The following is a 17,080-nucleotide window of genomic DNA, read 5'->3' as shown; positions in this document are numbered from 1 at the left end:
CTTCTTTTATAGCGAGAGAATGTGAAAGTACATTTGGTACATTTGCTTCCTCTTTAATACATATTGTTATGCTTGTTATGAACTTATTGATGAAGGGAAATGCACGAAGGCCTTTATCATTACATGTTCTTTTCTGAGTAAAACCTTCATGATGCACTGGAACAAATCTTGAGGCCAAAATCTGGACGGCATAGTAAATGACCAACTCTTAGATACTTAAATCCAAAATCATACCAGAGAATCAGAGATAAAGCACCAGAGCTACGGAATATCCAACTTTTTCTTGGATCTAACATTTGCTTTTGTGTTAATGGAAAAACAGAAGAGGGAACATTTGGTTTTGTTCAATCCAAAAAATGATACTAACTTGATGTGAATGGAAAGAAAAATTGTTGCGCTCGACATTTATGGATTGTTTTTAAATTATATAATTATTACTGCTTGGAATCCAACAAAATATTGTTTTTTGGAATTTACTGATTTTCAATGGGCGTTTCTTAATACATAAAAAAGTGCACATGCCAACATATAAGAACATATGTCGTACATATGTACAAAATGAGTCATGGTACATTTAGTATCAATCTTGCTTCACATCCAGAAATTTAGATGAACTGATTATTTTTACAGTTGCAATTTGATTGTTTTAGTACTTACAAGTTTACGCTCCTTGGTACTATATTTGTGGTATGTGCATCTACACTATCCTTTGTGTGTATGTAGGAATATAGTTCCTTATTGTTGTTGATTTCCTTCGCTAATCAATTGGTTCAGGACTTGGTTCTGACATTACTTTGTGGTGTTTATGATAATAGGCTTTACAGTTTTCCAAACTCTAAGAAAGAGGGAGCTTCCATGTCAAGCAAACTTATTCCTTTGGTTCTGCAACTGTTAACACAAGATGGTTCAGATGACGTATTGGTTAGCAAGATTCTTTCCAATTAACTCTCGCTCCCCTCTATTTTTCTTTTTTTGATTTCTGTGCCCATTGTTTGACACATTTTTTAGTAGCATGTTGCTTTTGCTAAAGTCATATCTGCCACTCTGATATTGATTTATGGATTCCAAGCTCCTTAACCTAAAATATAAAATCAAGACCTTTTAGCAAAACAGAGAAAAAGCGACTGCTTGTTTTTGTTGAATATGTAGAAGTCTAAAGTGTTATAGTATTTATTGAATAATTCCCTTTACAATTGGAAGCTATGTGATTGGTCTTTAACTGATATACTTTTTAGATATATGGGAAGTGTGGTAACATATATATATAGTAGTTTCCTACACCCTTAGGTGTCTACGTGAGCCTACACACATGCGGAACACACACATTTGTTTTTGCCATTAAAATGACCTTTAGGCAGGGGTTGCGACTGGCACTAAAGACCTTCTTGTACGCACAGACGCTGTGCATAGTGGGTCGTCCATCATCAGCAATGGACGACCCTGGTGAGTTCGCACTTCCAAAATTTTAGGAAGCGGGAAGTGCGGGAGGACTTAAGAGCGAACTAGGAAGCGACCTAGGGGGAAGCGAAAAAAAGAAAAAGTATAAAAAAACAAGAAGAAAAAACAGAAAAAAATGAAAAAAGAAGGGGAAGTGAGCTTCCCAGTAATTGGGAAGCACACTTCATTCCCGTTTAATCAGAAGCGCCACGTTTCGTGCTTCGGAGAAGCGCGCTTTCTCAAGTCGTATGGTGCTTCCGGTAACCCTAGGCATGCCCATGTGACATAGCAAATCACAAACTAAGTTGCCAATGTCTATGTCATTAAGGACCCATTCTTTGTATGTCTCTCTCTTCCTTTATGTTTTGAACAACATGTAGTGGTTGCTATCTTAATAGTCTTATAAGAAAGATCAGCATGTAATAAAATCCAGCTCACGAGCTTTTTATTTTCATGAGTGCTTTGCTGCAGACTTGTGTAGTTATATAGTGTTAATTAGTCCCAAACCGAGTATTTTTAGTGGAAGTGCATTGAGTGGTTTGACTGTCCAAATGATTTGCTTTTGCCTCTTTTAATATGTATGTTGTTTGACTCTTCTTTTTAGGAGTTACATGGACTACTCGTGTTCTTATAGTATTAACCTTTTGCAGGAAGCGGCTGCTGGTCTTCTTTGTAACCTGTTAACTTTGTTTCCGTCATCTTTTCATCGTCACTATGATAGTGTGAGTGCAAATTTCTTTCACTCCCTTGGAATGTTCATTATGACTTTTTCTGAGTTGTTCCTTAGAGACAACGCTTGAACCTCAACTTGTTCTCTATGGACTTCCAAATATGAAATATTAAAGCATTATGTCAACTTAATGGCTTCTTGCCTGTGTCAATCTATTTGACAATTTGCTTGAAGGAAGATTTATAGTGTTTGGGGATATATTTTGTATAACTGCCAATAATCTGGATTTATAAACACAAAATTTGTTTTCTAGTAGCTTGCAAAAAGTTTTTCTCCATTAGGATTTTTTTTCTTTGCATAGTAGCTTATTTCTAAACTAATTAAGAAATCAATTTTAGTTTTTTTCATTTCACCTATTGATTGTTTCAATTGGATAGTATTGGTTTATTATGCGCCATTCAAAATTAAAATGTTTAAATTTGTGAAAGAATTGTCATATTAGTTTGGATGATGTACTGTCACAGGCTGAGGCTGTTGTCGCAACCCTCTTGTTCAGAAATTCAAGCTTGGCTTTATCTAAGGTGTGAACCATGGGAAACTAACCTGCATCTATCGGTTTTGTTATTTTAATAGCACTGTCTTCTCAGGGACTAAATGGTCAACTCCATAGATGGTTTGACTTTGTCAAACTTTGTTTTGAAATATTCACTGTTATAAAAAATTTTCGCAGTCCCTTTTTTTGCAGACAGGATTTTTATGTGTATTGTTCTTTTCCTTTTGGATAGTTAAGCTTTTACATTAAATACTTGGTTTTTCATGTATACTTTTAGATGTTTGCCCAATTACTGGCTTTCCTTCCGAGGGCAAGGGGTGATGTTGCTAGCTGGTCCCAGATGATGACGAAGCTTTTGATATCAATCAATACAAATTTGAATTATATTTTTCAAGGCTTTGAAGATGGTAATTGATACAAATGCTTTATATTTATATGTTTGTGAAGCCTTGTGTTAAATAGAGCTAATTCTTGTTTCTAATGCAGCAAACAAAGGCTTGAATGCTATCAATCTCTTGGTTGAACCAGGAAAAGATCCCCCTCCTCCCTTGGGTGGTTACTCAGATGAACAACCAAAAGACAAGTTTGGCAAACTTCATATTCCTCATGTTTGCTCATTGATGAAGTGTTGTATTTCAATGCTTACCAGTCCTTATCATGTCCAGGTAGGCCAACATATTGTTTGTTTAATATTGTGGTCCTGTGAATTTCATGCAAGGCCATTTCCTCCTTTGCCCTTATGTTTATTGTGGATTAAGATCTACAGTGATTTTGTTTCAATGTTGTCAGGTCACTGTCCCTATGCACTCTCTGCTTTCACTCGTCGAAAGAGTGCTCTCACTGGATGGTAATAACTGCTATGCTTCGATGCCCGTTATGGCCATTACTCAGCTAGAGTTTATCTTTTCTGATCTCCCTGTGTTGCACCTGAATTGCTTGGATTTGCTACATGCAATCATCAAGGGGGTCCGCAGGTGAGTCACAACTTTGTTACTGTTTTCTCTGTGAACACATGGTGGTCATTATCATTTGGAGAATTCACTAGCGCCCATTTTTTGGTATTTGACAGATACATCCTTTGGAGTTTGCATTCTCTAGATTTCTTGCAATTAAGAACTGTTATTTTTAGCATTTCTTTATTTGATGAGATTTTTTCCGAGATTTAAAAAAAACATAATTTTCCAAATTATCCAGGGATATTCACTTGCCAAGAATATCCTGAGAATAAGATTGTGACTATGGACAAAAGCATCTAAACCATTCACATGACAACATCTGACATGATCCATTTCAGATCAAGTGTCTTTTGCGAACAAACACAAAGAGGAAGGTGCCAACACTCCGTTACACATGTTCTTTACTTCATATCTTTTCAGATCCTGAGGAGTCTATTGAATCCCAAATGTGAAAATTTTGTTCTTTATAAATTACCAGGAACATTTCTTCACTCATCATTTGTTCAAGGGGGGGAAGTTAGAGCATGTCAACGTGCTATGCCTCATGCACTACCTTATGCCACCAGGATTTATAGTTAGTCATCTTCTTCTTTCTATGTTTTTTGCTTGTAGGTATTGGAAATGTATCTGTTAATCATCTAAGACTGTCTGCTTTGTGTTAATACCGTCCATAGTCCAATTCATCCTTAAAAACTGTAGTTCATAAAGGTGTATTTGGAGTTGTTTAGTCTAATGCCACATTTTCTTTCTTCATTTGTGCATGTGCATGTTCAGACATGCTAGTTGACATGTTGGGTATCATTTAACACCGCACATTATCTTTCCTAACAATTAGTTCTTGTGCAGTCAATTGCTACCTGCTGCTGGGAAGATTGTACGGCTTCTCCAAAATTATTTCAGGAGGTTTTTGTTGCCTTCCATTAGAGTCAAGCTTTACACAATTGCAAAAACTTTACTCATCTCCATGAACGTGGGTACGGCCCTAATCTTTCGTATCTCTTATTCTTACTGACACTGCTTTGATGTGTGCAAGACTGCCAAAACATTGTGTTTAATAACTTTTTTTCTAGAGGATGGTCGCCAAATTTAAAATATTCTTTTTATAGTTTTGCTCGCTTAGGTAGCTGCTGCATTAGAATGTTTGTGTCATGAAATGGCACGGAATCTGAGGCACAGGAGAAAAGATAATGATGCATTTTAGCAAAGAAAAAATAACAAAACAAAAATAATAATAATGTCTTTTATTAATTGTTCAAAACATGGATATATACAAAACCCATTCTCATTAAACTCACACTCATACATACATACATGATCATACACACTTGACACACATTATGCTAACACACCCATCACTCTCCCATTTACATGGCACACACACTTATTTTGCCTAACGGTTTGTCGGACCTCCAACTAGCCGGTAGGCTATAGCCCAACAACTAGCTGGTCAAAAGAAAATGACCATAAAGGATGAGATTGGTCATCTTAATGATTACCAAAATAAAATAATAGAAGTAGAATAAATAAAAGAAAAAAAATAATACTAGCCTAAAAGTATACACTAGGTATATGTAAACTAATCCTAACGGGTATACCTTGAGTATACCAAATCTAAAATACACAATACACTATAGGTATACGTCTAGTATACCTAGAATACAAGATAAAATGAGAAAGGAATAAATACAACAAACAATCCTACAAGTATGCTCGAGTATGCTGAGGACAAATACGCATCATTATTACATATTTCCTAACTGTTTGAACTAGTCCAGCTATTCCATGAATAACACATTTCTAGCATCATTTGCATAATGAAAATAAAATTCGTGCTAAGTGAATTAATAAAACATATTGGGCATGGAAACATCCGAAAAATATGCATTAGAATTTTAGTAATATCCAGAGCCCCAACTATTCTTGAAATATCAGGTTATCAATGAAACTCTTTTTTGGCTCTCCTTTTTTTTGAGTGTCCAGTTGTATGAGAAAACTGAAAACCATATCATACTTAAAATATTTTCTTCTCGTAGTGTTCAGAACCATCAAGTTTTATTGAGAATCTAGCAAGAAGCTCTGGCCGCATTTTAGACATAGTAGATTCAGTTTCTGCTACAGTATTGGGTAACTTGTCACTGTCAATGTTTTTACAGCTCTTTCTGATGACATCATAAGTTTTCATTTGATCTCTGTTTGATGTTTATTTCAATTCATTTTTGAACTATTCTTTGAGTTGGCTAGTTTATGGAGTCTCATACTTTAAATCAAAGTCATCAGTTGTGGTGCCTGTTCGAGCCTCAGAATTTGAAATCATGTAATCTCGTTTTCGATTCAAACAGGAAATTTTGAGCTCAGACATTCTTTTACACTTTTTGGAACAGAAAGTTTGACAAAAAAATGGGAATTGCTGAGTTGTTATGACTTGTTTATTGCATATTTTCTTCGTTATGTTAGGTCTTCCTTTAAAGCATCACATAGTTCAAATGTTCTAATTGCTTTTTTGCTGGTGGAGTATAGCTTGTACCACAGTACCTTGTATCTTTATGTTTAAGAAAAATAAGAACTTGTACTAACTTAGAAGTTCTGATTTTGATCAGGAATGGCTCTGTATCTTGCCAATGATGTAATTGATAATGCATCTAGGGATCTGGATATTGGTTTTCAAGCACAGGGATCCATCCCTTCTCAAGTACACTCTTCAAAACATGGAACTGGGGCATCAAAAGCCTCTAGGAGAGGAAAGAGGAAGCATGTTTCTGGATCCCCTGAGGATAACTCAAGTGGAATTGAAGCTGAAGTTTCGAGTAATTGTCCAAAGATTCCTTTCTCTGTGCAGATTTTTGCTCTTCAAGCAGTAGAAGCCCTTCTTACTGTGGTATGCATCTTAAACAGTCTTTCTTTGGTTCTAGGTGTTAGGTTGTTTCTGATCTGTTGATTTCCTCATTTATGAGGAATCATAGGTTTGTCATTGCTTGAATGAGGCATCTTGAAGTTGACCATAGTAAAAATTTCCTTGTATTGCAAAAGGTCCCATGAATCTAATAGTATGTGACTCAATGTCAGCCATGAAATCTTCTTTTCATTGCCATGTCTCAAATCTCATTATAAGGGATTTTGTTGTCATGAGAATCATGTGGCTTGAGAGAATCTCTCAAAAACATCTAGATATATTTATTATATTTTAAAAAATAAAGGCACATATAAATTCATAGTGAAAAAGATAAACATCTTAGCACAGTGTTAACATTGGGTTGATACAACAATAAGATTATGATATTTTGAAAATAGCATTTTTTGCATTTTATTGACTTTTTAAGTTGCCATGATAAAAGCATGGTAATTTTCAAAGTATTGGCTCAAATCTGCCTTAATTATGAATATTATGAAAGGAAAAAGCTTTTTCCCTTCATTGTTACACCATGCATCAGAATTTTGTAATATATCAACCGTTTGTAGTCTTTTTTATATGCTTCTTGGTATACTCTCCTCTTTATTGACCTTTGCAGGTTTATGTTACAGTTCCATGGTCATTTGGCGGCACCTAATTTTATCTGCTTATTTTGTGAAAAAGGAAAAAATGTTTGTGTCATTTGAAGGATTGTTTTGTGTAGTTATAGTCTTTCATTTTTTTCGGCAGAATTTAAGTTCCTTGTAGTGTGGATAACCGTTTTCAAAGATATTTCGGCAAATTGGTTAGTTAAAATGCTAGAAAGAGTTTCTGATATTCCGTGAATGCTGAGGGGACAGTTTGACGAGATGAGAATTCAAAAATATGGCACAGAGAAAGTAACGTGATAATAGATTTTTATCTCTCAATTTCATTATCCTTCTCTTTATGCTGTGTTTGTTATCGGGGCAAACAATGCTTTTGCTGAAACTACCATTGCTACTTGATTATACCAGGGTGGTTCTTTACATTCACACAGCTGGAGACCAAAGGTTGATCTTCTTTTGATACACGTAGCGACCAGTGCCTGTGAGGAAGGCTGGTCATATGAGGACCACAACATTGTTATGGAGGATGAAACAAATTTTGGTCGAGCAGATTTTCAGCTTGCTGCACTTCAAGCACTGTTGGCTTCTTTGCTTTCTCCATGCTCTCACAGGCCTCCATATTTATCACAAAGCCTCGCACTTTTCCGTAAAGGTTATCCTTTTGCATTTGATTTACAGTATATTACATTGAGAATTTCATCTTTTTGCTTGTGATGACAATACTAAATATTATCTGCTTCATCCTCAGCCATATATTAGTTTACAAGAACTCACAGAAATTCATCTAAACAAGTGCAGCAGTTGGTTGAATCTACAATAAATGTTTTATGAAGGAAAATACATTTTATTCAGGGTTTCTGCTGTATTTACTGGGTCTTGGTCAACTAGAAGAATTGTGATTGTTGGCATGCACATTGAAGAGAAATCTTATTTGTTAAAATGTTGATGGTCGCAGGCAAGCAAGAGGCTGGGACAAAACTTGCAGATTTCTGTGCACATGCTCTTCTGGCTTTAGAGCCTCTTATTCATCCACGTTCCCTTCAGTTAATGCCATCCTCATCTCTAATTAGTAATAACACAGGCATTGGTGGCTTAAACCAGAGGTTTCATTTAGCAGTTAATGAAAATGGGGTAGGAGACAAAATGGGCAGCCCCAGAGTGGACTACCCAAACATCTCAAAAACCGGTAAGCCGAAACTCCCAGTTGATGTGGGTGATATTTATCCAGATGACAAGTTATGTCTTGGTTGGTTGGCAAATATGGAAGAAACCGACACTGCTGAAGACAGACAGACAGTCCAAGTGGATGGTCTGACTGAACGTCTAACTGTTAATCTTGATAGAGTTGGTACGTTGGAGCCCTGCTCGGTTGTCAGATCAGAGAAGGAAATTTTGAAGGAAGACACCAGAAATGGTAGCTCAGTTCTGATACAAGAAATGCGGGTGAGTGGTGGTGCGGATGGTATGGGTAAGAGCACATTTCAGGAGCTAGAGGGCCATGAACCGGAAGAAGTGGTGGTGCATATGGAAAAAGACACTTCAGCTGAAAATGCAGGTGGGCTGTTTAAGGAATCTGAGCTAGTAAAACCAGTGGCATCACCATCAAAAGAAGATTCAGTCTCAGCTGGAATTGCAGATATTTCTGCTGAAGACAGCCCATTTTTCACCAGATTTTCTTCGTTGCACAGCACAGAAACCGTGGCATTGTCATCTGATTCAGAGAGTCTTCCAGACATCGTTGAAGGTGATCCAGACACAGACTAAAAACATGCATGCAGTGCTCATCCATACTTGATGTGTGGCTTGTGCAAGCTGGCCCTTTTTTGAATTCTTTAGATTCATACAATACTACCTTGAAGAAAGAAGGCTAAGGCCGGCCGGAAGAAAAGGAACAAAATGTAATTAATTTTAGTTTGTCGGAAATTAAATTATTTCGTTTAGTGAAAGAGTTGAGATAGATCCACAAAAGAAAATGGAAACAAATTAGTCCATACTTATGAGGTTGTGCTCTGCAATTGAGGTTTACATCCATTCTTTTTCGGGATATTTTCTTTTTCTTTTTACTAGTTCGTTAATTTCTTGGGAAAATTCCATTTAAATGTCGACCTTTTGCCCTTAGTTCCAAGTATGGACCTCACATTTCTGGCTGCACAAACCCTTTGAGCTGTCATGGGTACTCACCATTTTGGTGGGGGTGTCCATGGTAACACAATACACGTGGATGCGGACATTGACTCGTAGTGTTCATAGTTTAATGTTATTGTAATGAATTTAAGTATCATTTCAATAAAAATATTTTTCAATATTAAAATATCGAATTTTAGTTTTTTATTAATTAGAAAATAAAAAAACCTTTTCCACGTGTTCTATTTTTCAAAAAGAAATTAGACTTACGTGTTAACCCTCCCCCCCATCACGTGTCCCCGTGTCTTTGTGATAGTCTTTGAGGCCTCTAATCATCACTTCACTGTTCTTGATTGATAGCAATAGCCCAACTCCTTCACCCTCCCTCGTCTTCCTTCTCTCACCTGGCCCATGGGTAAGGTGCAATATCCAGCGAGGATCCGTTTTGCCAGTAACCGCTGCCCACCTCAAACAGCTGGTACAACTCTAGGCCTGTTTAGTTGTCTATCCTGCCAACAACTCTCCATTTGGTGGTTGAGTGGGTGGGTTTCTGATGCAGGAGTTGAGCCTAGTGATTCGGGTTCATTAGATCATTTTGTATTCATCTTTTCTTATTTAAATTTGGACATTTGTATTTGGGTATTGGATCATTATATGGTCTATATCATTAGGATAAGTTTGATTTGATTATAAAGTTATTAGAAAAGGATTCCTTGAAATGTCAACTCAAATTCACCCGTAATCAGACGTAATCCCATTTTGCCCGGAGAGTATCATTATGGTTACTTGATAATCCAACCCAACATGATAACATCCATAAGTGATTCAAATGTAGGGGTGTCAGTGGGTCGGGTTTGGTTTGGACCCAGGTGGAAAACCATACTTTGACCAGATTTTTGGGGCATGGTATCGGGTCCAGACTCGGGTCTAATTGGGTTCACTTTATGAAAAGACATACTGGGACCGATAAGAACTACATGAACCAAACCCAATAAAACCATATTTTTTGTCATTTTACCTTGAAAATTTGTGGGTCTTAAGGGTCTGGGTCTGGTATAAAATTTCACAAACTATACTAGGGGCCATGTATGAATCGGACCTTCGGGTCTGGTCCCAGGTCTTCTTATTTATCACCATATCGGGATGTTGTATGGTTTGGTTTGGGTCCGGTCCGGGTAAACCTGGCCCGTTGACACCCCTATTCAAATGTCAGCAAATTCAACAAAAGTGCTACAACTAAGCCCAAAATAAAAAAATGCGATTGACACAAAAAAAAATGCAAAATTACCGTATAACAAATATAAAGTTAGGTCTACTCGCAGCGTATGTTTCCACCACCATAGAGCCAATAATACCATTTTGCTTTATGGAGTTTTTTATTGGATTCATTCTAAGTACACAAAATATAACAATCGATGCTGCAAGTCTACCATAACACTTGTTGTGAACTACAAATCGAACAATTAAACAAAATATAGTTTAGTAAATTTTGTTGTAAAGTATATTCATGTACATCTTCCTTTTACGTATATTAAGCAATTCAAAAACCATATTCAGTTTAGCAATATTTCTTTGTAAAATATATTTTTGATGTATACTTCTCTTTCATGAACAACCTTATGTCGACCCACATAAAGCTTAAATTTTTTTTAATCTTTACCCCGAGACAATGCAACATATAGCTGATCATGAGCAAACATATACCAATTCTTGGTATCGTTTGTCCTTGTGCTTTATTTATTGTCATAGCAAATAAAGCAACAACAGTTTCTACAGTATTTAAAGGAATTCTATAAATAAAAACATGTTCACCTCTCTTTGGTCCAGTCATAATGATAGTTGGGATTACATTTGGTCTAAAGTTTTGTCACACTAATCTTGTTTCATTACATAAACTATCCTTTTAATTAAAATCCTTAATAATATAATCAGTCAACTTCTCTTCAATACCAATTTATGTGGTGGAAAACCAGAAAGTGATAAAGTATACAAAAACTCTTCTGGGTAGAAATTGTGAGACTCTTCACCTGCACTATCAAATCTATAGTAAACTACCTCTTCATTGTCAAATTGTGATGGTAATTAGTTGTTTATTAAATCAGCATTGTCATTTGCAGTAGCCAAAATGTCTCAATCAATTAACCATTGATGGTTGTTATTATTACTTTTAATGTCTTTGTTAACAAACTTAATTAGTTTACATAATCTTTGACTATATCATCTTCTTCATCAATATTAATAATTTCCTAAGATGTTGAACCAAAGTTTCATCCACTGTGGAGGCTAGTCCATTTTCTGCAAACGCTCTCATATTCTGTGTTAACTTTAAAACATGCAAAAAAGACCAAACCTTTGATTTAAGAGTTCAATTATGCCACCTCTAGAAGCTTTTGGAATAACATGCAACACTTGTCTAAAATCCCCTCCCGGAACAACTACAATTCCTCCAAAAGGTTGATTACATTCCAAGATGTCACAGTATGTTCGATCCAATACTTCAAAAGCATATTTAGAGTCCATGGATGCTCCATCATAAATGATAACCCCAGAGGCGTAGCTAGGATTCATGTGAAGGGGGGGGGGCAAATTCTTATGTTCTTTGTGTGATTGATTTGTGTATCTCAAAATCTGTCAAAATTCCAAAGACGCTATTTACAAGCACTATTCACCCCCCCCCCCCCTCTAGTGCTCGTTGTCTCGATCCTATAATACTTTCATTTGGTATCAGAGCAGGTTAGCTATATTTTGATCTTACCATCATCTAGCATGCCAACAACATCATCTCAGCACAAAGAATGATGCTCCTTTGTTCGTCCTCTTCTCTTCAACGAAACAAACTATAGATACTAGAAAGTGAGAATGATAATATTCTTACAATCCATGGATCTCGAAATTTGGAGAGTTGTTTCAGAAAAGTACCAAATGCCATCAACTGATTTCAGTCAATGGACCGATGAAGAAAAGAAGACTGCTTCACTTAATGCCAAAGCTATGAATGCATTGTATTGTGCCGTTGACAAGGTAGAGTTCAATCGCATCTCTCAATGCTCTACAACATGTAAAATCTGGCATACTCTTCTCGTGACTCACGAAGGTACGTCAAAGGTAAATGAATCTAAAATTGCTTCTTTAGTTCATCAATTTGAATTATTTAAAATGAAACAAAATGAATCTATATCGAACATGGTAACTAGAATGACTGATATTACTAACACTCTAAAATCCCTTGGAAAAGAATATTCACAAGTGGATTTAGTCAGAAAAATCCTAAGGTGTTTAACTCCTGAATGGGAGAGAAAAACCACAGCTATAGAGGAAGCAAATGATTTAAACACTCTCACTCTTGAAGATTTGGTTGGTAACTTAATGGCATATGAAGTCCAACTTCAAGACAGACAAGAAGAAGAACCCAAGAAGAAATCTCTTGCTTTTAAGGCTACTTTTGACTCTGAAAATTCAGAAGAAGATAAAGATGAAGATATTGCCCTCATTATAAGGCAATTCAAAAGATTCATCAAAAAGGAAAGATTTCAAATAAAGGTAAAGAAAGCGAATTCTTCCAATCCAAATGAAGTCAAGTGCTTTAACTGCAAAAAGGCATGACACATCAAGAAAGATTGTCCTCTTCTCAAAATCAAGACCAATGACCAATTCAAGAAGAAAAAGGCATTTCAAGCATGTTGGGATGATAGTGACTCCTCTTTCGATGAAGAATCAAATGAAGAAGTCGCCAACATGTGCTTTGTAGCACAAAAAGACTCGGTAAGTCAATTTGAGTATGATGATTTATTAGAAGCACTTAATGATTTATATGCTAAATTTAAGAGTCTAAGTTCTAAAAACAAAGAGTTAAAAACTGTAAATTCAACTCTTGACTCTCACAACAAAGTGTTACTTCAAGAGATAGAAGATCTCAAGAAGGAAAACTCTTGTCAAACATTTGAGATAAAAGAAATTGGAATTAGAACCAATCTCTTACAAAAAGAAATAACTAGTCTAAAAGAAAAATCAAATGATCTTCTTTCTATAGTGACCAAATTCACAAATGAACAAGAGAATCTAGAAAGACTTCTTGGTTCTCAAAGATGCTCGGTTAATAAAACTGGATTGGGTTATAGCTTCTTTGATACTCAAAATAGACCAAACTATGTGGTGAAGAATCAAAGACAATATTCTCAACCATTTGTTCAAAGGACTAAATTTTCTAGTTATAATAGAAATGCATCTAATCGTGGAACTTATAATGCTTATAAGACTAGACATGATTACTCTAGAAAAGCTAAATCTTTTTATAGAAAGAATATTTATTATCAAAGGAAACCAAAATCCAAATGGATATGGGTTCCTAAGACTAACTCCCATAGACCCAAAAATAGAAAGGGGTCAAATGTTTTGTCTTTTAATTTTGTTATATGTACACAAAATAAGGATCAAATGGATATTGGACAACGGTTGTTCCAAACATATGACTGGAAGGCTGGAGTTATTTTCCACCCTTCAAAGTAAGGATGGAGGAACCGTCACCTTTGGTGACAATAACAAGGGAAAAGTAATCGGTACCGGTAACATTGGTAATCCAAAATTTCCCTTGATAGAAAATGTTCTTTTAGTAGATGGTTTAATACATAATTTATTATCCATTAGTCAATTATGTGATAAAGGTTTTCTTGTTTCTTTTGAACATGATTTATGCTTAATTTCTGATTTTCAATCTAAAAAGATCATTTTTAAAGGTAAAAGAAGGAACAATGTGTATGAACTTTATCTAGATGAGTTACCCACTTTTAATGAAAAATGTCTTATTGTTTCAAATGAAATACAATGGTTATGGCACAAGAGACTTGGACATGTTAACTTTAAAATTATTTCCAAGTTATCCAAGAATGATCTTGTTAGAGGCCTACCTAGAATACCATATAAGAAGGATCACTTATGTGATGCTTGCCAAATGGGTAAACAAATCAAGAGTTCTTTTAAAGCAAAAGATATAGTTTCAACAAAACGTCCTCTTGAACTTTTACATTTAGATCTATTTGGACCATCTAGAATTCAAAGTTTGAATGGTAGCAAGTATGCTTTTGTTATAGTAGATGATTATTCTCGATTTACATGGGCAATTTTTCTAAAAAGCAAAAATGATGCTTTTTCTGAATTTTCCAAACTTTGTAGAAGAATTACAAATGAAAAATCTACATCCATAATTAAAATTCATAGTGATCATGGTGGTGAATTTAAAAATGAACCTTTTCTAAAGTATTGTGATTTACATGGTATATCTCACAACTTTGCTTTTCCTAGAGCGGCTCCACAAAATGGAGTTGTTGAAAGAAAAAATAAAACTTTGCAAGAATGTGCTAGAACCATGCTTTAAGATAAAAATTTACCTAAATACTTTTGGGCTGAAGCAATAAATACAGCATGTTATATTTTAAACTGTGTTCTTATTCGACCAATCTTACATAAAACATGTTTTGAATTGTATTATGATCGTATACCAAAGATCTCATATTTCAAAATTTTTGGTAGTAAATGCTTCTTGTTAAATACCAAAGATAATCTTGATAAGTTTGATTCAAAATAAGATGAATCAATATTTCTTGGATATTCTTCTAGAAGTAAAGCTTATCGTGTTTTTAATAAAAGAACATCTTGCATTGAAGAATCTTTACATGTTGCATTTAATGAGAATTGTGAGCAGGTTATACCTCTAAGCGAAGGAGAAGAAGTCATACTTCAAGAAGAACATTTGATAGAGAGTACTTCTCAAGAAAATGTTCCTCTTCAACCGGTTTGGAAAGAAGTTCCCAATCATCTACATAAACAAGTTATTGGTGAAATAAAGAATGGTGTCCAAACTAGAAGGCAATTGCAATATATTACAAATATTGCTTTCATATCTAAAATAGAACCAAAGAATATCAATGAAGCCAGTGATGATGAATTTTGGCTTTTGGCCATGTCTGAAGAACTTAACCAATTTACTAGGAATGATGTATGGGATCTAGTTGATAGACCAAATGATCATCCAGTAATCGAAAAAAGATGGGTCTTCCGACATAAGCTTGAAGAAAATGGCGAAGTCATTCGAAACAAAGCAAGACTAATAGCACAAGGCTATAATCAATAAGAAGACGTAGATTTTGATGAAGCCTATGCACCCGTGGCTCGATTGGAGTCAATTCGAATGATGTTTGCTTTTGCTAGTTTCATGAATTTTAAGTTATATCAAATTGATGTTAAGAGTGCATTCTTAAATAGACACATCAATGAAGAAGTTTATGTAGAGCAACCTCCAAGCTTTGAAAGTGAGAAATATCCAGAAAAAGTCTATAAATTAAAAAGGGCTTTGTACGGACTTAAACAAGCACCAAGAGCGTGGTATGAAAGACTACGAAATTTTCTAGAACAATCTGGTTTTTCCATTGGTCGGTAGACTCTACTTTATTTATTAAAAATCTTAATTCATATATTCTTATTGTGCAAATTTATTTTGATGACATAATATTTGGTTCTACTAATGATTCTCTTTGTAAAGAATTTGCTAAAGCTATGCTGAAAGAGTTTGAAATGATCTTGATGGGCGAATTAAACTACTTCCTTGGACTTTAAATAAAGCAAACTGAAGAAGGAATCTTCATCAACCAGGCTAAGTATACAAAAGAACTTCTCAAGAGATTTGGGTTGGACTCATTGAAATAAAAAAGAAATCCTATGAGCACAACTACTTCTCTTGATAAAGATGAAAATGGTAAAAATGTAGATACTAAGCTCTATAGAGGTATGATTTGATCTCTATTATACTTAACTGCTAGTCGACCTGATATAATGTTTAGTGTTTGTATGTGTGCTAGATTTCAAGCTAATTCAAAGGAATCTCATTTAACTGCAGTAAAACAAATTCTTCGTTACTTGAAAGATACTTCAGATTTTGGTTTGATTTACCCAAAATCATCTTCCTTTGATTTAGTTTCATATAGTGATGCAGATTTTGCAGAAAGTAAATCTGATCGCAAGAGTACTAGCAGAACTTGTTATTTCTTAGGAAATTCCTTAGTCTCTTGGTTTAGTAAAAAGCAAAATTCAGTGTCACTCTCAACAACTGAAGCAGAATATATAGCGGCTAGTTTAGCGTGTTCTCAAGTACTATGGGTGAAACAGACCTTAAAAGATTTTGGTTTGAATTACTCCACAACAACTATTTATTGTGATAACACTAGTGCTATAAATCTTTCGAAAAATCCTGTTCAGCACTCAAGAACTAAGCATATTGAAGTTAGACATCATTTCTTACGAGATCATGTGTTAAAAGGAGAAATTTCGTTAAATTTTATATCCACTAATGAACAACATGCCGATATCCTCACTAAACCACTTAAAAATGAAGATTTTATGAGAATTAGGAGAGAAGTAGGCATTTGCTCATTTTTAGATTTATAAAATTTGTTTTTAAAAATAGTGTTTTTGAAAAAAATCTCAAAAATGCACCTTTTTAGTCGACCGATAAACTTCTAGTCGACTAATGTTTTAAAAAGCTTTACTGAAGAAACCTGATACCCCTTCGTTTTTGTTCTTTTTTAACGCATCGTTTCATTTTTATGCCCATATGTTTTCCCCTTTCCATAAACGAACCTCTCTCTCTCTCTCTCTCTCTCTCTCTCTCTCTCTCTCTCTCTCTCTCTCTCTATCTATCTCTTCTGAAAACCCCTAGGAGTGCTAGATGAACTCCTCCTCGCCGGAATCCTCTTGCCGTGACAGGGTGCCTCTTCAGCCAACGACGTTTGCGACACTTGCAACAACATCTTCTCACCTGCCGTCATCCACCGCGTCACCTCTTGTTCGTCGAAC

At 35.2% G+C, this 17,080-nt stretch overlaps 1 protein-coding gene across 1 annotated transcript; it reads left to right on the top strand.

Moving 5' to 3' along the window:
* Positions 1-2,165: 2,165 nt before the first annotated feature.
* Positions 2,166-9,084, top strand: LOC149812710 (uncharacterized). The gene is made up of 7 exons (XM_089991855.1): positions 2,166-3,067; positions 3,147-3,325; positions 3,450-3,634; positions 4,463-4,590; positions 6,214-6,491; positions 7,520-7,763; positions 8,067-9,084. Exons 1-7 carry the CDS (start codon positions 2,938-2,940, stop codon positions 8,873-8,875), a joined length of 1,953 nt encoding a protein of 650 aa, XP_089847981.1. The 5' UTR covers positions 2,166-2,937; the 3' UTR covers positions 8,876-9,084.
* The last annotated feature ends 7,996 nt before the right edge of the window (positions 9,085-17,080 follow it).

The sequence above is a fragment of the Nuphar pumila genome, chromosome 16 (assembly GCF_984573655.1).
Source record: "Nuphar pumila chromosome 16, dmNupPumi1.hap1.1, whole genome shotgun sequence".
Classification (NCBI taxonomy): Eukaryota; Viridiplantae; Streptophyta; class Magnoliopsida; order Nymphaeales; family Nymphaeaceae; genus Nuphar; species Nuphar pumila.
The sequence above is the reverse complement of the archived record's forward strand: the minus strand, read 5'-3'. Positions and strand labels throughout refer to the sequence as shown.

Coding starts and splice junctions, on each gene's coding strand:
- LOC149812710 (XM_089991855.1), top strand. CDS start 2,938: ATGTTTGCCCAATTACTGGCTTTCCTTCCGAGGGCAAGGGGTGATGTT. Junction 3,635..4,462: donor ATCATCAAGGGGGTCCGCAG/GTGAGTCACAAC, acceptor GTTCTTGTGCAG/TCAATTGCTACCTGCTGCTG. Junction 4,591..6,213: donor ACTCATCTCCATGAACGTGG/GTACGGCCCTAA, acceptor GATTTTGATCAG/GAATGGCTCTGTATCTTGCC.